Source organism: Dendropsophus ebraccatus, chromosome 12 (genome assembly GCF_027789765.1).
Source record: "Dendropsophus ebraccatus isolate aDenEbr1 chromosome 12, aDenEbr1.pat, whole genome shotgun sequence".
Lineage (NCBI taxonomy): Eukaryota > Metazoa > Chordata > Amphibia > Anura > Hylidae > Dendropsophus > Dendropsophus ebraccatus.
In genome coordinates, this window is record NC_091465.1 from 20,974,432 (window position 1) to 20,997,753 (window position 23,322).

The window sequence follows — 23,322 nt, forward strand, 5'->3', positions numbered from 1 at the left end:
CCCGCACGCTGCTCATAGCTTAACACTTCTACATCATGGGGGGGGGGGGGGGGGGGGGGGCTGATTCTATATATAATAATCCACATTAGGATAGAAATTACGATATTACCCAGAATCCTTATCACTCACACGCCACCTCTCTCCAGAGCCAGCAGGCTCCATACAACAGGAACACGGGACAAAACAAAACAGGGACAACACAAAGCTGATGTCCTTCATATGAACCATACACGAACACCATCGCCTGCCATCTTTCTGGGGTCACTAACCAAGCAATTTGGTCAATGCTGTGTTTTTCGGATTTTCTGGGCCCTCCTAACCTTCCCAGCATCCTCTGCAGCAGTGCAACATGACGTGAAGCTGCGTACAATTTGCGAGCCCAGAGATGGCAGTGATCATAGAAGTCCAGGATAGTTCATGTAAACCATACATAGAAGGTAGATACCACAGCGGATTAGTTCTGAGTACAGTAGTAGAGGAGGTTTCGGGAAGCATGACATTATGTAGAAAGTGGTTGTGGTTATAGAAATTGCCATTGGCGGACACATCAGCTCTGCTGTAAGTACTGGTGAGTGAACATATTGAGTTCGCTGTCCAACCAGCCCGCTTTATTTCTGGAAGAAGAGATAATATCACACAAGTTACTAACATTATACATATATAGGCTTATGCAATATTATTAGTCCATCAATACTAAGGCAGCTACTAGATGTCAGGTGTGTACGCAGACTAGGGGGAGGCGTAACCAGCTGTATACAGGCAAGAGAAGGGCAAATGATCAATGTACCTCAATAACTTTGCTTTGCTCTGCAGACCGTCCAGGATTTCAATCTTCTTATTCAGCGCTGCTATGTCCTGGTCTAGGTTTGCTCGAGTGATGTCCACCTGCTGACACAAGTGAGCGAATGTCCCAGAGAGTTCCCTGTAAGTGCGTACAGAAGAGATTAGTAAGAACCAGCAAATAACTGCATTCGGGATACCTCTACAGGATATACGGTACATTATATACTGAACTGATTTAGAATTACATCCTGTATAATAATCCAGAGCTGCACTCACTATTCTGCTAGTGCTGTGACTGTGTCATTACTTATCCTGCACTGATCCTGACTTGCCAGGAGGTCAGCTAAGCAGTTATCCATGTGGCTGCTGACAGTCTTGCTGACTGTTTCCAGTACAGTAACTATGAACACTATGAAACTTACTGTTGCACTTGGTGACTGCAGTTGGAGCCGGTGTAGCTGACGATGAGTTGCAGTTTCTCAGCAGCATAGTCCACAAACTGGCGCTTGAAGGTCCTTTCCTTTGCTTTTGTAGTCCATGTAAGCCGCTCATATACATACAGAAGCCCATAAAGGCCAAAGGACAAAGCAATGAGCCGCCAGCCCACCGCCTTCCAGACCTGTAACAGCAGAGCAGTAAATCGGTCATCCTAATGTCTACCATGCATATAAGGGCCCTATTCCAACGGACGATTATCGTTTGCATAATCGTTAAGGATTAACGATCTCAAACGACCGCTATTGCGAAAGACCTGAAAACGTTCACTCATTTCCATGGAACGATAATCGTTACTTATGATCGTAATTGCGATCGTTTTTCTTCGCTATTTATTCGCTTTTGCGTTCGTATCTATTGCAAACGACCGAACGATGTCTTATTCGATGCGAACGATTTGCGAATGTTTTGCGAACGAGCGACGATAAAAATAAGTCCAGGTCTTATAAAGCGATCAACGATTTCTCGTTCGGTCGTTAATCGTTAACTACATTTCAACCGAACGATTATCATTTAGATTCAAACGATTTAACGATAATCGTCCGGTGGAATAGGGCCCTAAGACTAGATCAGAAACAAGGCAATCATTTTAACCCCTTCCCAGCAATGCTACTCTGCTAGCTGCAATAAAAAGAGACCCTGGTTCTAAGTGTTGCACTTACCACTCCTCCCACCACCAAAATACCCATGGAAGTTCGGGACGTCAGTGAAGCCAATCCAGTCACCATGGACACCATAAGTTCCTCCTGGGTCATGGCCCCCTGCTGCATTGGTGGCATGCTGGGATTCACTGGGGTCATTGCACGTGGTATCTGAAGACAAGATTAATACATAAGATATATGTAAACCCAACATATACATGTAAAGATTTACATCTATAAAAGAACCTAGCGCAGATTTATTACACTGTGTTTGGTCTTGTGCTCAAATTCAGACATACTGGCAATTAGTACAAACCTTTATTCAGAATACATGGAATGAATCCATACCTCTAACTCTACTCAGTTATGTTTTTCATGTTGTGGTGGTCGGGGATGGAGATCCCTCTGAAAAACCTATAGCCTCAAAATGTATTCATCTTACTCTGTTATTGGCCTTAAAAGGCTTATTAAACCACTGGATCTCTGACACACTTCCCACTATTTGAGCTATTAACCTCGCTTAAAGAAACTCTTCATTGGGAAATGCTGGATGCAATCCACAACAAAGATGATTCCACAAAAAATTTCATTAAAAAAAAAATAAAAAAAAAAAATGGAAATTTTTTCTCATAAAGGTTATGTCGCAGGAGGAGAGGGAAGCTGTTATGAAACACTTTTGTAATACTGTTTGGTATCAGATGGCGGAGGCAAAGGGCAACCTAGGAGTACCTACAGTTTCTGAATTATATTAAAGATAGAGATTCTTTATCTATATTTCTTTCTATCCTGTAGAGCATTCATTTTTGTTCTTAAGATTCTATTGTTCTTTATAGCAAAATTTTTTCAAAACTTACTATTTATATCTTCCTTTGATATGTAACTGTATTGTTATTGATAAAATTTGAAAAATCCAATAAAAATATTTGGAAAAAAAAAAAGGTTTACATCTACAGATAATAAGCAATGACCCTGCTCCCACCCACCTGGTCATTATAGGCCATCAAAGCTCTGCGGCCATTTTTGGGTCCTAGGAACCTGTTCACAAGCATCGTCCATCCAAGAGAGAAGTGAAATTCAATGTCTTCTTGAAATTCGGCACAAAGCTTGTCACAGCTCAGGTCGTAGCTTAAACTGAAGCTCTGGCGGGGAACCAGCATGTCGATCTGGGAGCGGGCGGATGATGGAAGAAGAGGCAATAGCCCTTCTACAATTAAGAGGAAGAAACAAAAACCAGATGGTCAATTGTACATAATAACCAAACAGTAACTTTACAAAATACTGTAATATGCTTTATGTATGTAGCCCCTATACACACCTATATGTTTCAATGGTTACAGACTACAAACAGTCTGGGTAGTCTGATCCTGCAGTCATGTGATAATCTGTCATCTGCATCCAACACACAGAGTGGAGTAGGTGGAGTACACAAGACTGCAGGATCAGAGCTGTATACATAAAACAGCAGGCTTTTCATCATGTCAAAAGACATTTGACCTGATGCCCATTCATCTTACCGATCATCTCCTGCTGTGTGGTCTGCAGGGACACAGAAATGGTGCTGGAGCAGCGATCAGACAGGTTCTTGCCCAACCCTTCCTCTATGTGTCGGTGGAGCTCCTGGGGGGGAATAAGTGAAGTGTTACCATACAACAGTGTTCTGCATCTTGTAGCTTCCTAGCTGTTGTAAACTACAGCTCCCCCCCATGCCCTGACAGCCGAAAGGTATGATGGAAGTTGTGGTTTTGCAACAGCTGGAAAGACACAAGTTGCTCAACACTACACGCCACAGGCAATGACTGACCAAGTCAGAAAGTTACCTACGTTTTTATAAACTTTAAGGACAACAGGTGACGGATGAAAATCCATCTGGAAGTCGTCTACCAGGACCGAGAGGCGGCGGATCTCCTCAGCCATAGCGTTAGACACCTGAAACAGCCAAAATATTAACCAATGGTGCACAATATCAGTTGTGAATAAGATGATATTGGTCCTGCCCGTAGTATATTATATATATATTTAGTGTAAATTCAGTTTTGGCAGAGTTCCTTGTATGACTTTTCTCACCTGCCGTTCCACCTCGTCTGTGATCTGCTTGATCTTCATCCTATAATCCTCCGTCAGCAGCTCCAGCTGTTTCTCAATAAATTCCAATCGGTCCCTGAACTCCTCTCGCTTTTCCAGACAATAAACCCTGCAGAGTTTTTATGGCATTTACATGACAGATACGATGCAAGGATATGATATATCTGACAGGAGCAGGTTACCCTGTTGCTCTTGCACAGCACACTTACCTCTGTTCCTGGGCAGCCACATGCACAGACTCCATGATCTGACGCAGAACCTCCGCTATGTGCTTGGCTCGCATTGTATGCTGCTCAAATTTGGTTTTTACAGCTGACTGAGAGATGCATTCCTGCAAGAAGTATAGGAAAAGGTGTTTGATTTTAGCAGATGCTGAATGGGAATCTGCATGGTTTACATCCAGAGGGGGAAACTCTGCCCTAAAGCCGCAGGTAGCACATCCCCAGAAGAGAATGTAATCCCCTTTACTCACAGCAAGGAGAACATTTTTAAAAATTTGGGTATACAATAAATGTACCACTTTAGTAAGGGGCAAAAAAAAAATAAAAAATATATATATATATATATATATATATATATATATATATTTTTTTTTTATTTTTTTTTTGCCCCTTACTAAAGTGGTACATTTATTGTATACCCAAATTTTTAAAAATATATAAATATATATAAAAAAAATTTATTTGCCCCTTATTAAAGTTCTCTCTCTCTCTCTCTATATATATATATATATATATATATATATATATATATATATATATATATATATATATACACACACACACTTTGTAACTTTACAAGTAAAATAAATAATATATATTGAGTATAAGCTCTAGGGGACAGCTGTGTAGCTGTGTTGCAACTGTAGGGGTACTTAAGCCCTGTTCCCTGCACAGTTGCTTATCACTAGCATTAGTACTAGCCTTCCCTGATGTCTATATAATACATGTTTGCATTAGAATACACTTTAGAAAGGAGCTTGTGTCAGTAGCGCTGCAGCCATGGTAGTCTATAGCAGGGTAACTGTTGGTCACCCACTGCAGCACTTTTGTCACAGACGGCTTCCCCAAATGTAATATCAACATGTTTTAGTCACAACATGTAGAAAAAATTGTGGCACTCACCGGGGATAGTTGCAAATAGAAAAAACTTTATTTCATATCTGGTAACTGGGATGCGGATCAACAGGTGACAATCATTTGGCGTACGCACTCAAAACAATCGTCGCCTGTTGATCCGCATCCCAGTTACCAAATATGAAATAAAGTTTTTCACAATTTTTTCTACATGTTGTGATTACGAGGGACAGTGTTTAAATGTTGAGCACCACCAAAGGAGTTGCATGGTACAGTTTCCTTCTAGAATCTACACACTTACTACAGATTGTGAAGGAGAGCTATTGCTAGTAGTGCCGAGGCTCTGTCTAATCGGATGCTAACATGTATTGGAATAGACACCAGGAAATGCTCAGGCAACTGTGCCAGAGCCAGAGATTGAGCAGCTCTGCACTTCCCAACACAACCATTAGAGGCAGCAGAGAGACTGTGTCACCCCTTACTGCTAACACTACACACACACACAAACTTGCTTTAATAAAGTTATATAACTTTATTAGAAATCCACAGAATACCCCTTTAGGCTACTAAAAGAATAAAGCAGGAATGCCCCAGTGGAAAAAAATTGCAAGCATGAACCCCCATCCCAGGCAATACTTTAGAGGTGGGGGGGTAGCACCAAGAGAATTTATTGGTAACTGTAGTAATGACGTACCTCAAATCTTCTCTCAAAGTTTTGGAACTCGAACATTCTTACTTGAAAACCTTCAGCTAAAGCGCCACCTACAGTCGGAAAGAAAACATATCACCAAAGAGACAAAAAAAAACAAGTGGGTTCCAAAGAGTCCTCTGATGGGACACCCAGTGACCTGTGACCTGTAGGGACAACTAGTAATAAGTGCTCAATTTCCCTGCAGCGCCACCACAGGAGAAATGAAGCATTATATAGTGTGCACTCTGTGTACTGCAGGATAGGATGGGTCCTCCAGAGATGCCCTCCCAGCAGGGAATGACAGCCTATGGCTACCAGTGCATGCTGGGAATTCTAGTTTTGCAATAGCTGGCGAGTCACGGACAGCAGACCACAAAGCTTATAGTGTATAGGCTGCATTAATATTTCACTGATTATATGACCATGACAATTGGGTTCATTGATATTCTGTTACAATACCTCCTTCTGGCATTCCCTGAGCTTTCTGTATCCTGGCATTGAGAACTTCCTTGGCAGACACAAAGAATATGCGATCTCCTGCCTGGGTCCGATCCAGGACTCCGAGCTCATCCACCAAGAAACTGGTGCATCGCTCCATGTGCTGACGCCGCACCTGAGGAGAAGAGATGCGTAAGACGTCTGCAAGGAGCTACAGGAAAACAGATGTCAGCTGGCTTCTCTTCTCTCTTCCTAGATGCTGTGTATCCGCTGCATAACACAGTCTTTTTAGTTTTCTTATGCTCCAATAGGGCAATGAAAGGGATGTAAGCCAGACAAGTAATGGAATGAGTAGAATGCCAGATATCCCACCAGAGTTATGACAGAGTGTATCCTTAGCGTAGGGCACGACTTACTGATTAGTGGGGGTCCCACCTATAGTTAGAATGAAGGGTTGTGTGTCACTAGTACTGTGCGCCCTTCTTTCCAGTGGTCGGACCCCCACTAATCAGGAAGTTGTGCTGTCTGGTTGATGTCAGATTTTTCCTGTTTTTACCTAGCACAGAGATGACACAGCACACGGCTATTGTTACTATTCCAGACACGCCACAGCGAGGTGCGGTCAGGATACAAACTATGGCAGAACTGGAGAAATAGCTGCACATGGAGATCACTGATAATCCTTACACATCTATTACATAACTTCACTGTCAGCCCAAGGCAAGCGAACACAGCAGAGTACACAGAACACGTGGAGAGGCGGCTGACTGTATAATCATGTGGGATCAGGATCAGGGAAGGCATGACTATGCAAGGGGAAGGAAAATATTATACTAAGCAATACAGGAGCTGGGACTTCTGGGTCAGCAGAATGGAGAGTGCAGCTCTGCAGTATAATGCATGTAACTCAGGATCAGTACAGGATAAGTGATGTAATGTATGTACACAGTGACCCCACCAGCAGAATAGTGAGTGCAGCTCTGGAGTATAATAATAGGATGTAACTCAGGATCAGTACAGGATAAGTAATGTATGTACACAGTGACCCCACCAGCAGAATAGAGAGTGCAGCTCTGGAGTATAACACAGGATATAACTCAGGATCAGTACAGGAGAAGTAATGTAATGTATGTACACAGTGACCCCACCAGCAGAATAGTGAGTGCAGCTCTGGAGTATAATAATAGGATGTAACTCAGGATCAGTACAGGATAAGTAATGTATGTACACAGTGACCCCACCAGCAGAATAGCGAGTGCAGCTCTGGAGTATGATACAGGATGTAAGGGTGGGTTCACACTACGGAATCTGCGTGGATAAATTCCAGCAGATTCCGCCGTCCGCCGAAAGAATTGACACATCAGTTCTTTCGGCGGAAAGCGGAATCCGCCCGGCCATAGAATGGTGTCTATGTCATGGGCGGAGATGTGCAGGTACGAGCAACGGAATCCGCTGGAACTTATCCGCGCAGATTCCATAGTGTGAACCCACCCTTACTCAGGATCAGTATAGGATAAGTAATGTATGCACACAGTAACTCCACCAGCAGAATAGTGAGTGCAGCTCTGGAGCTGTAATGTTCCCGCTCACCTCATCCATATACTCTGGTTCTGAGGCAGACGCATCCCACCGGTTGTTGAGGATGAAAATGTTCGGTCGGGACAGACGTTCATTCACCTTGTGGAAAAACTGCTTTTCCTAGGACAAGACGACGGCATGTGAATATGCAGTATGGCGGGATAGCTGCTATACGGAGGGGATCAGAGACGAGGACATGAAGTATACTTACTGTCTGCATGAGGGTTGATTCAGAATTCGCCACCAGTACAAACACGTCGGCATCAAGACAGAACTTGTCTATCCAGCTGTCCAGCTCAGTGGTCACATCAATACCGGGACTGAAAACAGGCAATACAGTAAATGAGAGAGGAATTGTGGGTAAATTCTGAAACTGCAGAAGAGTCCAGGCTTTATTAACAAGTAATGATAGATGGCAAACAGTAAAGAGTAAGTAAGTGTATACAGGGATGTGCTAAATTCTGTAATGTATATATCATGCTTCCCATATCAAAAATCAGGCTTATCTGGTTTCAGAAAATAATGGTTGTTTTCAAGATTTCTACTTGTGATCGCTAAATGGGAGCACTGACTATTCCCAGTATGAATATTTCCATTCAATGACAAAGCAGAGATCTTAAAAACAGTGATGAGGACAGACGCTATTAGAAAACAGCAAAACTCCATGACTTTGATACAGAATCACAGGCAACCATTGTGTTCGGTGCTTTGTAGAGCGACTCTAGTTACCATACACCCATGTGTCGCCACAACACATCAGCTGCCAGAAATCCATCCAGGATTGATTTGTTTGGTCATGGCAACTTATGCAGGTACACAATACAGAGATGTCTGGCCATGTGACCTGTGTCATATAGTTGCCATGTAGCCCTAGCATTAAAATGGCAGCGAAGAATTCCAGGTACGCATCCCTCATCACAATGTTCTATTAGGGACTATATATAGCACTGAGCATTATTGGTGACAGGATCATGGACTGTCTATAGTTCTCCAGCCATCATATCTACCATCTTCAGAACAAAGAGTCCAGGACTTGTTGCAACAACTATTCTTAGCACTGTAAAGGCTTGTCTCCTATAGGAGAGGCTGGCAGCAGTCTTTGTCTATAACTGTCTCCACCCCGGCCCATCCCGTTTCCCTCCGCCTTTGTTCCGGATTGTTATATAATCTTTACTAAGAACATTCTTTTGAAACTTCTAAAAAAAAAACACAGAATAAATGTATAAAGTAACCAACAACTTATATTACTGCACCCGCCTTTCTGCACACACAGAGGAGATCACAAAAGTTATATATACATCATGTAGCCGCATCAGGCAAGTGGCCAACATCCAGCAGCCATGTAATGCTATGCAGTCAGTCACCCAGGAGAAATGTATACCCTGGCTACTGCCTCCCACAGTCTTCTACTATGTTTGGCATAAGTGGCATATTACAGGGACATGTCCGACATCGAGCATGATAACCAGAATTACTTACGGTAATGATGTTTCCGTAAGCCCATGACAGCACCCCTGGAGAGGACCTCCCACCGCAGGACAGGAAACCTGTGAAGATAAAAGTCTGACACACCTCTCCACACCTCAGTTCTATAAAAGTACTCCAGCGGAGAAGAAGCAAAAAACATTAATTAGTAATAAGGGGGGGTATACCAGAGGGGTGCTGTCATGGGCTTACGGAAACATCATTACCGTAAGTAATTCTGGTTTTACCCAGTCGCCCTATGACAGCACCCCTGGAGGATTAAACTAGAAATTAAATTAGGGAGGGACCACCGTGGATAAAACTTTCCTGCCAAAGGAAAGATCAGACAGAGGATTTAGCTGAAGTCTATAGTGGCGTAGGAAGGTATGTGGTGAAGACCAGGTTGCTGCTCTACAAATCTGGTCTAGAGAAGCATCTGCTTTTTCTGCCCATGATGCTGCCATGGCTCTAGTGGAGTGAGCTGAGAAATAGGGTGGGGGATCCCTGTTTTGTGATGTGTAAGCAAGTGTTATGGCTTGTCTAATCCAGCGGCTAATAGTAGGTTTTGAGGCTAACTTTCCTTTGTTAACTCCAGAAAACTGAACCAACAAATTCTCTGAGCGTCTGAAATCTTTAGTAACCTCAAGGTATCTGGAAAGGCATCTCTTAACATCTAGATTATGGAAAACTGTTTCCTTTTCATTAGATGGATTATTACAGAAGGTAGGGAGAATGATTTCCTGATTTCTGTGGAACTCAGATATAACTTTAGGGAGAAAATATGGCAAGGTCCTCATAACCACTCTGTCCTCTAAGATTTGTGTATGAGGAGGAAATGCTGACATGGCCTGAATCTCACCTACCCTTCTGGCTGTCGTGATAGCTAAGAGAAAGGTGAGTTTTAGAGAAAGAATATTTATAGGTAAGGTGTCAAGAGGTTCAAATGGTTGCTTAGTAAGTGCGTCTAAGACTAAATTGAGATCCCAGGGAGGAATCGTAATTCTGGATGGAGGGTGTAGTCTCACAGCTCCTGCAATAAATCTTTTAACTAAGAGGTTTTCTGCGATCTTAGCATTTAAGAAGGTACTGAGTGCTGAGATCTGTACTTTAAGAGTACTAGGTTTTAACCCTTTATCTAGACCCGCCTGCAGAAAGCTCAGTATTAAGGGGATATTAGGTTCGCCCAAAGGATCTTGTTTCCCTTGCGAAAACCTCAGAAAGACTCTCCAAGTCTTTAAGTAGATGGAAGAGGTAATTTCTTTCCTAGAAGCAAGCATAGTGTTAATCACGGTATCTGACAGTCCCCTACCTCTCAGGATCAGCCTCTCAGCATCCATGCCGTCAAGTGTAGGTGAGGCGAGATTGGGTGTACTATCGGACCCTGAGTCAGTAAGTTGTGGACTTCTGGTAGTATCCATGGCTGGTCTATTGAGAGTGTTCTCAGTAACGTGAACCATGGGCGTCTGGGCCAAAAGGGAGCTATCAGGATCATTTTGGCTTTGTCCTGGGCTATCTTTTTTAGGACTCTGGGGATTAGACCGAGAGGGGGAAATGCATAGCCCAACTCCTTGCTCCAGTCCTGTGCCAATGCGTCTAACGCTGTTGGGGCATCTTTTGGATTTAGGGAGCAGAATCTCCTCAGCTTCCTGTTGTCTCTGGAGGCAAACCAGTCCATCGTTGGAGAACCGAACCGTCTTATTATTTTGAAAAAGATGTCTTGGTTCAACGACCATTCTGCTTGACTGATCCTGGTCCTGCTGAGAAAATCTGCTTGTGTGTTGAGCTCCCCTTTCAGATGCACTGCTGATAGGGATAGTAGGTTGTGTTCCGCAAATTGAAAAATTTTGTATGACAGCTGAAGTAGAGACTGAGAGCGAGTGCCCCCCTGCTTGTTGATATATGCGACTGCCGTGGTGTTGTCCGAGTATATCTGCACATTTTTTAAGGATACTTGATGTGCAAGTCCTTGTAAGGCTTGAAAAACCGCATAGAGTTCTTTGTAGTTTGAAGTCTGGTTGTTTAGATGAGGAGGCCACCTCCCTTGTAGAAAGGTCTGGTTGGTATGGGCCCCCCACCCCCAGGGACTGGCATCTGTTGTTATTCTGATTATCTGAGAGGGATTCCAACTTATCCCCTTTTTTAGATTCTCCGGATCTAACCACCACTGCAGGCTTAGTCTTGCTGCCGAGCTCAGTACAAACCTCTGATCTAGAGTTGCTTGGGTTCCATTCCAGTTCCCTAAAATGTCCATCTGTAGAGGTCTTGACCTTATCTGGGCCCAGCGAACCGACTGCATGCATGAAGTGAACAGGCCTAGAAGTGACATTGCCTCTCTTAGCGTAGGCTTGTGATTGAGAAATAGGTCCAGTGTCCTTTGTCTGATTGTCTCCTGTTTTGGGGAGGGAAGCAGAGAAATCTGGAGGGAAGAGTCTAGTAGTGTTCCAAAAAACACACATTGTCTTGAGGGCGAGAAATTTGATTTTTTCAAGTTTATGTTCCACCCTAACGTTTGTATTATCTGAGAAACTATCTCTAGATGTTGCTGAAGCAAAGGAACTGTATTTGCTACTATGAGAAAGTCGTCTAGGTAAGGGATGAAAATTATGTTCCGTTTCCTTATATAGGAAGCCATGTCCGCTATAATTTTCGTGAATGCCCTGGGTGCCTGTGAGACCCCAAAAGGAAGAGCCCTGTACTGTAGGTGAGTCCACTTGTCTTTCAGCCAGACTGCTACCCGAAGATACCTCTGGTGTGACAAATGTATGGGTACATGGTAGTATGCATCTTCTAGATCTATTGATGCCATCACACAGTCTGGGAAGAGAAGATTTAAGGTTGACTTTAGGGTCTCCATCCGGAATTTTTTGTATTGCAGGAATTTGTTTAGGCCTTTGAGATTTATTATCACCCTGAAGGCGCCATTTGGCTTTTTCACCAGAAATAGAGGTGAATAGTATCCTTTCTGTTGTTCTTGCAGAGGGACTGGCACTAGGACATTTTTCTGAATTAGGGACATAACTTCTGTTTCTATGACCAGCTGTTTCCTTCCGTCTGATAATTTCCTGGTGGGGAGAAATCTGTCTCTGGGAGGACTTCTGAATTCCAGAAGAAGTCCCGATGAAATTGAGTTGAGAACCCAAGGACTGGGGGAGATGTCCCCCCAAGCCTGGGAAAAAAGAGACAGACGACCCCCCACCGGGAAACCGTCATTGCTGGGAAGGCTTAGGCTTGTCGTCTCTGGAATTAAAGATAAAGCCTCTACCCTTCCCTGGGACTCTAAATTTTTTGTTCCCCTGAGAGTCACGAAAGGGCCTCTTAAATTGTTTCCTCTTTTTAAAGGTCTCCTGCTGTTGGGACGGGAACCCTTTCTTCTTATCCGCAGCTTTTTCTAATAGTGAGTCTAAAAAGGGCCCAAACAGGAGTTTACCATTACATGGAATCCCACACAATTTAGCCTTGGCGGTCATATCTCCTTTCCATGACTTGACCCATAGTGCCCTTCTAGCAGAGTTGGAGAGTGCGGCTGCTTTAACTGCCATCCTGATGGAATCTGCTGAGGCGTCGGAAAGAAAATCTGCCGCCTTGGCTAATACTGGTATATCTGCCAGGAGTTTTTCACCGGATGGTTCACTGGATAACTGGGATTTAAGTTTAGCAATCCAAACCCTTAGCGACCTAGCTACACAAGTGGAGGCTACGCTTGTCCTGATAACCCCTGTGGCCGCCTCCCATGTTCGTTTGTTATAATAGTCGGACTTTCTGTCCATTGGATCAGACAAAGTAGCTATGTCCTCAAATGGGAGAGAGTTTTTCTTTGCAATTTTGGCCACTGGGGCGTCTATCGCCGGAACTTTGTCCCAGGTACTAGTTTCCTCCTCTTCAAATGGATATTTCCTTTTGAAGTGTCTTGGAATAAAGAATTTTCTGTCCGGGTTATCCCACTCTTTATCAATCAGGGCCTTTACATATTTGTGCAGAGAGAATGTACGGGGTTTCTTGGGGGTTAAGCCCTCATACATAGCATCTTCCACAGATAATTGGATTTTCTTATCTTCAATGTTAATTGAAGACCTAATAGCCTTAATTAGCTGGTCGGTGTCATCTGTGGGAAAGAGATATCTACCGGATGGTCCACTGTCTTGTTCCTCATCAGATGAATGTATGCATTCTATTTCACCTTCCTCTAGACTCCTGTCCCCCATAGGAGATTCGGATATGACTTCTTCCTCCATAATTACTGGGGTTACTGGTTCACTAGGGGCTGCAGAGGAAGTATTCGCCAGTACTCCTAACCCCCTTAGGGAAGCCTGGACCTCATCCCTCACAATTTGTTTAAGGGTGTCAGCTAGGGAAGATGACTCCTGAGACACTAATTTATCAATGCATATCTGGCATATCGACCTGGTATAGTCATCGGGTACCGGGGTTCTACATTCTGCACACTCTTTATGATGTTGTTTGGCAGCAGATTTTCTAGGTGGTTTGTCAGACACCTGAAAAACATTAGCATAAACTTTTTCAATTCAGAGAAAGATTAAAAACTCTCACCAATATGTCCCTCTGGTCTGCACGGTACCGGACTCTTAGGTGGTTTGTCAGGCTTCTCAGGTCTCTGATGTTTTTCAGATTTCTCCGATCTATCAGACCTCGAGGAGCGATCGTGGCGTCCCTTATCCTTCCTGCCCGAGGATTCAGACATGCTGAGGCTGGAAGTATATTTCACCAGACAGGTGTGGCTGGCTGGTAGAGTCCTCCACTCCTGGACGCGTCGGAGTTCTGGACTAGAGGTGAGTGAGTCCCCAGGCCTTATGAACCTGCCGGGCCACCGAGCTCCACAGCGTCGGATGCGGCGGCCCCGGCGTCTGACGTCACTCTCTCGCGACACCGCTTCCGCTAGCGGCGTCTGACGTCAATGCGTACGCATCAGCGTACGTGCGTCCGCACGCACGTGGAACGCACGCCAGAGCGCACGCCCCACGCACGCCCGGGACGCACGCCGCTCGGCTGGAGAGACAGGCACGGCCCGCTCTGCCCTAGCCCCCGGACCCGCACTAGACCGCACGGCTCCAGAGGCTATTGGGGAGGCACCTGCTCCGTCCGGAGCTCTTACCAGGCTTGAGGCTGCTGTCTAGGGACAGACTTCTGCCTCCAGGAAAACCCCCTCTGTTGCAACCGCCAAGCGGGGGGCCTGCAGCCGGCGTGGAGAAGGTAGATTTTCATCCCAGGAAGGGACTCTTCAGAGGCCTCCTATCCGCCGGACAGGAAACCTGAACTGAGGTGTGGAGAGGTGTGTCAGACTTTTATCTTCACAGGTTTCCTGTCCTGCGGTGGGAGGTCCTCTCCAGGGGTGCTGTCATAGGGCGACTGGGTAAAAAGTCATTGTTTATAGAGAATTTAAAGGGGTATTCCCATCTCAGCTTGTTACCCCCTATCCATAGGATAGGGAATGACAAGTTGATCCCTCTGGGTCTGACCACCAGGGCCCCCACTGACCCTAAGAGTAGGGAAGCAATAATCCCCCTAATGAATGAACACTTCAAGGCCACCTCAGCCTACACTCCATTTATCCTCTATGGGGCCACAGAACACTTCTGAGCACTGAACTGAAATATTTAACAGCTCCCATGGATAATCAATAGAGTACAGGAGTGGCGAGTGCTATTTTCACTGTTGGAAATACAGAAGCTCCATTTTCAAGATCAAGTGGTGGCCTCAGCGGTCAGAACTTCTGTGATCAGCTTGTTAGTCCCTATCCTATGGATAAGGCGTAACAAGATGAGATAGGAATATCCTTTTAAAAAATTTATACTGATGCAATCAACAATGGTTACCTGTCCATCAGCACAAGGTCATCCTTCAGCAGGGGGCACTTGGAATTAGGCCACATAACACTGACCAATGATCCGGAGTCCAGAAGTTCATCCTGATGAAGGGCATGAGCCAGCTGCATCACGGTCTGGAAAGAAAGGAACGGGTTAGGACAAAGAATTCTGGATAATGGTAATGAGTTATGCACTACTGGTAATAATGTATAGTAACTACCTAATGGAATATTCCCATCCCCTATCCTGTGAGCTGATCAGGGGTGGTCTGATTGCTTGGACCCCCACTGATCCTAAAACGGGGACAAAACTGTCCCTGGAATGAACAGTGCTCCACTGAACAACGCTGAGCATTGTGGTAGCATTCAGCAGCCCCAAATATGACCAGAACACAGCAGCATAAATAAGGATTTCCTCTTAAAGGAGAATTTGGCGAAAATTTTTATTAAAGTATTGTATTGCCCCCAGAAAGTTATACAAATCCCCGACATACACTTATTACAGGAAATACTTTATAAAGTGCTTTTCTCCCTGCACTTACTACTGCATCAAGGCTTCACTTCCTGGATAACACGGTGATGTTACTTCCTGGATAACATGGTGAGGTCACGACCGGCCTCCCAGAGCTGTGCGGGCTGTGGCTGATGGAGAGGATGGTGGCAGAAGGATGCTCAGTGTCCCTCCAGTGCCCTGTGTCCCTCAGTGTCCCCCTGCCATCATCCTCTCCAGCAGCCACAGCCCGCACACCTCTGGGAGTCTGGTCGTGACATCACCATGTTATCCAGGAAGTGACATCACCATGTTATCCAGGAAGTGAAGCCTTGATGCAGTAGTAAGTGCAGGGAGAGAGCACTTTATAAGCATTTCCCGTAATAAGTGTATATTGGTGATTTGTATAACTTTTGGGTGACAATACAATAATAAAATTTTTTGCCGGACTTCTCCTTTAAAAACAGCAGGTGGCTGTGTGGAAATATTGAGACACTGAGACACACAGTATGTTCTTCCCATGCTCAATCACTCTAGAATAGGTTTACAGGTCACCTTGACGCTCTTCTTCTCCTCAGACCCGTTGGTCAGCAGATAGGACTCGTTTCCGTCAGTCCCCTCCACGCGCAGGAAGCAGTTGGTGGTATGGCCGATGCCAGAGGGCAGGACTTTATCCCACAGCATGGCGTTTATTACAGAGCTCTTTCCATTGCTGGTCCTGGTGCACAAAAAAACAACAAAAGTAGAGATGAGCGAATTTACAGTAATAAGGAAGCGAAACACTTCGTAATCTTCAATCCGCTTATCAGCCGGCTGCCTTTTAACTCAGTACCGATCCTCCCTGAGTGCTGGGAAAGTTAGATCCAGTCTTGGGGAACTGGGAGAAGTTTCCCAGTACTAAATCCAGCTTTTCCAGGCACCCACAGTGGAGTGGCACTAAGTTAAAAAGCAGAAGGCTTATCCATGGATTGCAGAGATAACAAAGCTCATATTTGCTCATCTCTAAACAAAAGCAATGAGAACACCAGACCGGTGGGGACCCAGTACTGGCCACGGTGACTCTACTGGGAGCTGTAGCCATACTTGCTGTCACCCAGCTTTTCCGGGGACAGATCTTTTACAACTGAAGAGGATCTGTCCATTCTTTAGACATGCTTGTTTTAGTACATATCTGTATTCCTCATGAGATAAAATGTATAGAGCAGGGGTAGGAAACCTTGGCTCCCCAGCTGTTGCAAAACTACAACTCCCGTCATGCCTGGAGTCCTGGACAGCCAAAGTTTTATGACGGGTGTTGTAGTTTTGCAACAGCTGGAGAGCAAAGGTTCCCTACCCCTGGTCTAGAGCATTATTGTTGTGTTGTTCCTCTGTTAATCCTCCTAGAAAAGTATGAATAAACAGACAACTGGGAGCTACCTTCCACCCCCTCTATGCCAGCACTGTGTAGGGACATACCTCTAATACTCTGATGTCAATACATTCATACACAGCCAGGAGGAATAACAGAGGAACTATTTATGCAGAAGTGCTGATCAGTGATCCATCAGTGATTAGAAAGAGCCGGAAGACGCATACAGCTATGCACTCCCCCCCCCCCCTCCCCCTCCAACGCACCACTCAATCATTGTAGAAGTCCATAGAAGTCTACAGAGCCCGTCCCTGCAATGAGATCGATTGAGCAGTGAATGGCTCATACAGCCGCTCTCTTCCCCCAGCTATAATGGATATACAGAACCAGATGGTTCAACATTTTTGACATAGCTTTGTCGCGTGTCAAAAGTTTTTTTTTTTTCCTCTTTAAGTGACAGTAAAGCTTAAGGGCGAGGGAGGTCAGCAGTTCACCTTACCTGCCAAAGAAGGCCACCTTCATGTGACGCCGGGCCAGCACCTCACTGATGCCCTTCACGTTAGTAAGATAGCCTTTGACTTCCAGGACTTGTTCTTCTGAGGCGACCGGATCCAGCTCCGCATTCTGGTAGGTTTCTAGATAAACCAGCAACCAAACAGGTTACACATCAGGGGGAAGCTATAGGTTATAATTAGAGATGAGCAAACCGGGTTCGGGTTCGAGTCGATCCGAACCCGAACGTTCGGTATTTGATTAGCTGGGGCTGCTGAACTTGGATAAAGCTTTAAGGTTGTCTGGAAAACATGGATACAGCCAATGAGTATATCCATGATTTCCACATAGCCTTAGGGCTTTATCCAACTTCAGCAGCCACCGATAATCAAATGCCGAAAGTTCGGGTTCGGATCGACTCGAGCATGCTCCAGGTTCGCTCATCTCTAGTTGTAATCACAGCTATTATACTATGTTATCAGCCATTCCCAGTTGTGATGTAGGAGCTTTTCCCAGTGTATGGCTCTCCAGTTGTTGCACAACTACAACTACCATCATGCCCTGACAGCCTTCGGCTGTCAGGGCATGATGGTAGTTGTAGTTCTGCAACAACTGGACAGCCATAGGTTTGGAAACTCTGCAGAGACATCACATCTTATAACTTTAGTCACATCTAGGCACAAGAACCTACAGTGCACCCTACTGCACTGCATTCTGGGAAGTGCACTTTTCCCTCCCCATCGAATTACATTTATATTTCATGCTTTTCCTCACCCTCCAGGAAGTTGTAGCTCTCCTGGATGTACGCCCCGAGCTGATCGAAGATGCCATTGATCTTCTTCTTGGCGGTCACAAAGTGCTTGAGGGGGGAGGCGTTGACGTCAGCCATGTATCTCTTATCCTTCTTGTTGGAGATCTTAGCTGTTGGTCGTGCGAACAGAAGGGACATTGCGCTGTGGACGACAACAACAACCATCAGGATCCACGAACACACAGACACCGCAATTTCTTCACACTATATCATATACTGACCAGCCGTAACACTGCCCCGACGTCACGCCGAGCCGACACTGCCGAAACCTTTAGTCCCTATCAGTAGAAGTAGATGGAGTGAAACAATGGAAGGAAACATGAATATGAGGAGCTATAGGAGCCAAACATATAGATCTAAAGGGAGAAGCACACAATGTGACAGACAGGCGGGGCCTATGGGCTCAGCTCTTTCTATGCTTTATAGGACTGTGGAAAATCCCTACAGATAAAAGGAAAGTAAAAGTGACTAACACAAAGTACTATAAGAGGCTTAGAATTAAAGGGGTTATCCAGGACTAGAAAAAAAGATACTTACTTACCAACAACAGCACCACTCCTTCCTTAGTTTGGGTGTGGTTTTGCAGTTCCACCAAAGTGAATGGAGATGAACTGTAATACCACACACAACCTTAGGACAAGGGTGGCACTCTTTTCGCAAGGGAGTATCAGTTTTTTCTAGACCTGGATAACCCCTTTAAAAGGGGCCCCTTATACTTACCCCCCTTTTGAAGTCCTGATCCTGGATCCTGTCCCACCGCCAAGAAATCCCTGCAGAAGCCGTGCAAGAGCTCCCCAGAGATGAGTCCGACACCCATAGAGAATGACTTCTCTATGGGCGTCGGACTCATCTCTGGTGAGCGCGCACACGGCTTCTGACGGGGATTTCTTGGCGGGGGGACAGGATCCGGGACTTCAAGGAAGGGGTAAGTATAAGGGGCTCCACCAGGGGGGTCGGGTGGGCTTCACCCCAGCAGCTGGGAAAGTCTTCCTATAGGCTGGAACCCCCATAAAAAAAAAACCTTAAAGTGGCACTGTAATCAAAAAGTAAAAAAAACAAACAAAAAAACTTAACACGTAAGAGAGACACATCAAAAAGTTTTTATTGGTCCGGGTCTAAGTGTTCAGACCTGTACCGATTATGAGAACAAGCAGGGAGAAGATTGCTCTGCAGTGTAGTCCGCTCTGTGTTATGGTATCAGTCGGGCTCCATAGCCATACACAGACCATCAGTCGGGAGAGGACAGCGCTGAGTGCACATACACAATCTGAACACTGTCTGAACACTCAATAGTGTTTTATGATGACAGTGACTTTAACCCCCTCCTCTTTATACTGCGCACATGACATTGCAGCCAATCGCATACCTCAAAGGTCATGTGACTCATACAGGAACATATTGCCAAGATCTGGAATTGGCTGCATCATCATGTGTGCAACGTATGAGTTATCACTGCACTTCCAGCAGAAGGCACCAGGGCGGCAGCAGTGAGTTTAGTTGAGTAAACTTACCGCTAGAATCTCCCTTTCATGGGTTTCCAAGATCCTCCCTTGCTCTTATGTAACAGGAAACTTTATTGTGTGGGTGTTCAGATCCTCACCGATCTCTAGAATGAGGAAGAAGAAGCGCACGGTGACACGCTCTCCTTGCTATCCTACTGCATGAGAAGAGCTCACTCTGTGCAGTACAACAGATGAGAGCTGGCTGGGGAGTGAAGTGCTTAGCTGAGTGCTTCTCCCCACGTCCTTTAGATATAAGAGTGATATGTGTGAAAAGTGTTTTCTAATATATATGAAAGTTTGCAGCCAAAATCTATAGTAACGGTTACAAATACAATATAACACAATATTCTGCAACAAACATACATGCTGGGATTTGTAGTTTTACTGGAGACTAAAAAGCTGCATACCCCAGATCACTGCATGTATACAGTACATGTATCTAAGGGCATGTAACATAATAGTGCGGAGCCCGGCCGATCATGAATGGGGTAGGGTATCTGTGTGAAAGGGCAGCTATAAATAGCCCCGGCGGGGGCGGTGTGACCCGTCTGGAGGAGTCCAGGTACAGTTGGCGTCTGGGATTCGCCCTTTAGCTGAGGTGTTACCAGGTGACGGTTTCCTGAGCTGTCAGTCAGCAGGAACGAGCCCGCAGTCCTGACATTCCACCTGCCATATCAGCTCGGCTCCCGGCCAACCCGGCCAGGCAGGGCAGATCATTCAGGAACAGGTTCTAGATCATTCCGGGAGCACAATACCGATCAATAGGCAGCAGCTATTTAACCCTTCTGTAACCAGCAGTCAGGGCTACATATGCTAGTATGTACGCTAGAGCCCAAGCATGCTGGGAGTTGTAGTCTCACAGCAGCAGGAGGAGAAAAAGAGGAGGAGGTCGCTGCTTTACAATAACCTTGACTATCTGAACATGTGATTAGGATCATTAGAGGAGGACACTAACTATACAAGCGGAGGGCTGCGGATCCCAGCAAGAGGACCACTGTAACTATACGGGGGCAGGGCTGTGTACGTGCAGAAGTCACCGTCCGGTCACACACAGCACTGTATAATGCAACATAGGACGCCGATTACAGCATGACTACAGATGTCTGGTGACAGATACAGAATGTGACCCTACAACGGATACAATGTGCCCCCCTACCGCACCGGATACAACGTGCCCCCCGCCATACTGCTCCGCATACAATGTGTCCCCCCACACCACACCGGATACAACGTGCCCCCCGCAATACTGCACCACATACAATGTGTCCCCCCACACCACACTGGATACAATGTGCCCCCCAGCACAACAGATACAATGTGTGTCCCCCAGCACAACAGATACAATGTGTGTCCCCCAGCACTACAGATACAATGTGCCCCCCCAGCACTACAGATACAATGTGCCCCCCCAGCACTACAGATACAATGTGCCCCCCCAGCACTACAGATACAATGTGCCCCCCCAGCGCACCGGACACAATGAGCCACACATCCAGTCTACTGGTCTGTCATCAGTGTACAGCAGTATACATCCCCATAGTGTGAGATATATATATATATATATATATATATATATATATATATATATATATATTGTATGTAACATCCCCATAGTGTGATATATATATACTGTATGTAACATCCCCATAGTGCGATATATATATACTGTATGTAACATCCCCATAGTGCAATATATATATATATATATATATATATATATACACTGTATGTAACATCCCCATAGTGTGATATATATATACTGTATGTAACATCCCCATAGTGTAATATATATATATACTGTATGTAACATCCCCATAGTGCAATATATATATATATATATATACTGTATGTAACATCCCCATAGTGTGATATATATATATATATATATATATATCACACTATGGGGATGTTTCATACAGTATATATATATATATATATATTGCACTATGGGGATGTTACATACAGTATATATATATATATTACACTATGGGGATGTTACATACAGTATATATATATCACACTATGGGGATGTTACATACAGTGTATATATATATATATATATATATATATATATATTGCACTATGGGGATGTTACATACAGTATATATATATCACACTATGGGGATGTTACATACAGTATATATATATATATCACACTATGGGGATGTTACATACAGTATATATATATTACACTATGGTGATGTTACAGTATATATATATATATATATATATTGCACTATGGGGATGTTACATACAGTATATATATATCACACTATGGGGATGTTACATACAGTATATATATCACACTATGGGGATGTTACATACAGTATATATATATTACACTATAGGGATGTTACATACAGTATATATATATCACACTATGGGGATGTTACATACAGTATATATATATTACACTATGGTGATGTTACAGTATATATATATATATATATATATATATATATATATATATATGTATTGCACTATGGGGATGTTACATACAGTATATATATATATCACACTATGGGGATGTTACATACAGTATATATATATCACACTATGGGGATGTTACATACAGTATATATATATATTACACTATGGTGATGTTACAGTATATATATATATATATATATATATATATATATATATATATACTGTAACATCACCATAGTGTAATATATATATATACTGTATGTAACATCCCCATAGTGTGATATATATATACTGTATGTAACATCCCCATAGTGTGATATATATATATACTGTATGTAACATCCCCATAGTGCAATACATATATATATATATATATATATATATATATATACTGTAACATCACCATAGTGTAATATATATATACTGTATGTAACATCCCCATAGTGTGATATATATATACTGTATGTAACATCCCTATAGTGTAATATATATATACTGTATGTAACATCCCCATAGTGTGATATATATACTGTATGTAACATCCCCATAGTGTGATATATATATACTGTATGTAACATCCCCATAGTGCAATATATATATATATATATATATACTGTAACATCACCATAGTGTAATATATATATACTGTATGTAACATCCCCATAGTGTGATATATATATATATACTGTATGTAACATCCCCATAGTGTGATATATATATACTGTAACATCACCATAGTGTAATATATATATACTGTATGTAACATCCCCATAGTGTGATATATACCCTGCATGTAATGTGAACAGACACTTACATTATTCTCTTTCACAGTCCAATAATCCAGAACATCTGACAATCCGGCATCTATCCAGTCACACACACACCAGGTGACAGGGATGTCCCTATAATATGTATATGGAGCCTGGGATGTGACGTCACAAGCTGGAGCCCCCTTTATCAATCCTATAGAACACTATCCATTTCTCACCACACCCCCGTTATAACATATGGCCGCGGCCCCGCCCCTTTCTCCAGCTTACTTGTCGGTCGCAGGGGTCAGCCGGTCCTCAGACCTCACACAGAGCCCGGGCGGTGCGGGTTCTCCAGCAGCTGCACTCTCCGCCGGTCCTCTCCGGGAGCAGCGCGCCCATCACCGGCCTGTGAAGGGTACAGTCCAGGA

At 44.1% G+C, this 23,322-nt stretch overlaps 1 protein-coding gene across 2 annotated transcripts; it reads right to left on the reverse strand.

Moving 5' to 3' along the window:
• Positions 1 to 398: 398 nt before the first annotated feature.
• MFN2 (mitofusin 2) lies at positions 399 to 23,322 on the reverse strand. Of its 2 annotated transcripts, XM_069947395.1 has the most exons (19): positions 23,183 to 23,322; positions 18,432 to 18,488; positions 18,174 to 18,352; positions 17,407 to 17,542; positions 16,115 to 16,277; positions 15,080 to 15,204; positions 7,996 to 8,104; positions 7,797 to 7,904; positions 6,228 to 6,381; positions 5,772 to 5,839; positions 4,211 to 4,332; positions 3,984 to 4,110; positions 3,741 to 3,845; positions 3,434 to 3,536; positions 2,903 to 3,123; positions 1,941 to 2,090; positions 1,206 to 1,402; positions 788 to 922; positions 399 to 614 (listed from the first exon to the last, which is right to left on the reverse strand). In XM_069947395.1, exons 3-19 carry the CDS (start codon positions 18,346 to 18,348, stop codon positions 548 to 550), a joined length of 2,265 nt encoding a protein of 754 aa, XP_069803496.1. In that variant the 5' UTR covers positions 18,349 to 18,352; positions 18,432 to 18,488; positions 23,183 to 23,322; the 3' UTR covers positions 399 to 547. The 2 variants fall into 2 exon arrangements, with proteins under 2 accessions (XP_069803496.1, XP_069803497.1); XM_069947396.1 differs by lacking the exon at positions 18,432 to 18,488.

What these genes read in the sequence shown, in the direction of transcription:
- MFN2 (XM_069947396.1), bottom strand. Translation starts at nt 18,348, where the DNA reads ATGTCCCTTCTGTTCGCACGACCAACAGCTAAGATCTCCAACAAGAAG. An exon ending in CAGACGAGGTGGAACGGCAG is followed by an intron (nt 3,846 to 3,983) that starts GTGAGAAAAGTC and finishes TGGCTGTTTCAG; the next exon opens with GTGTCTAACGCTATGGCTGA. An exon ending in TTTTGGTGGTGGGAGGAGTG is followed by an intron (nt 1,403 to 1,940) that starts GTAAGTGCAACA and finishes CTGCTGTTACAG; the next exon opens with GTCTGGAAGGCGGTGGGCTG.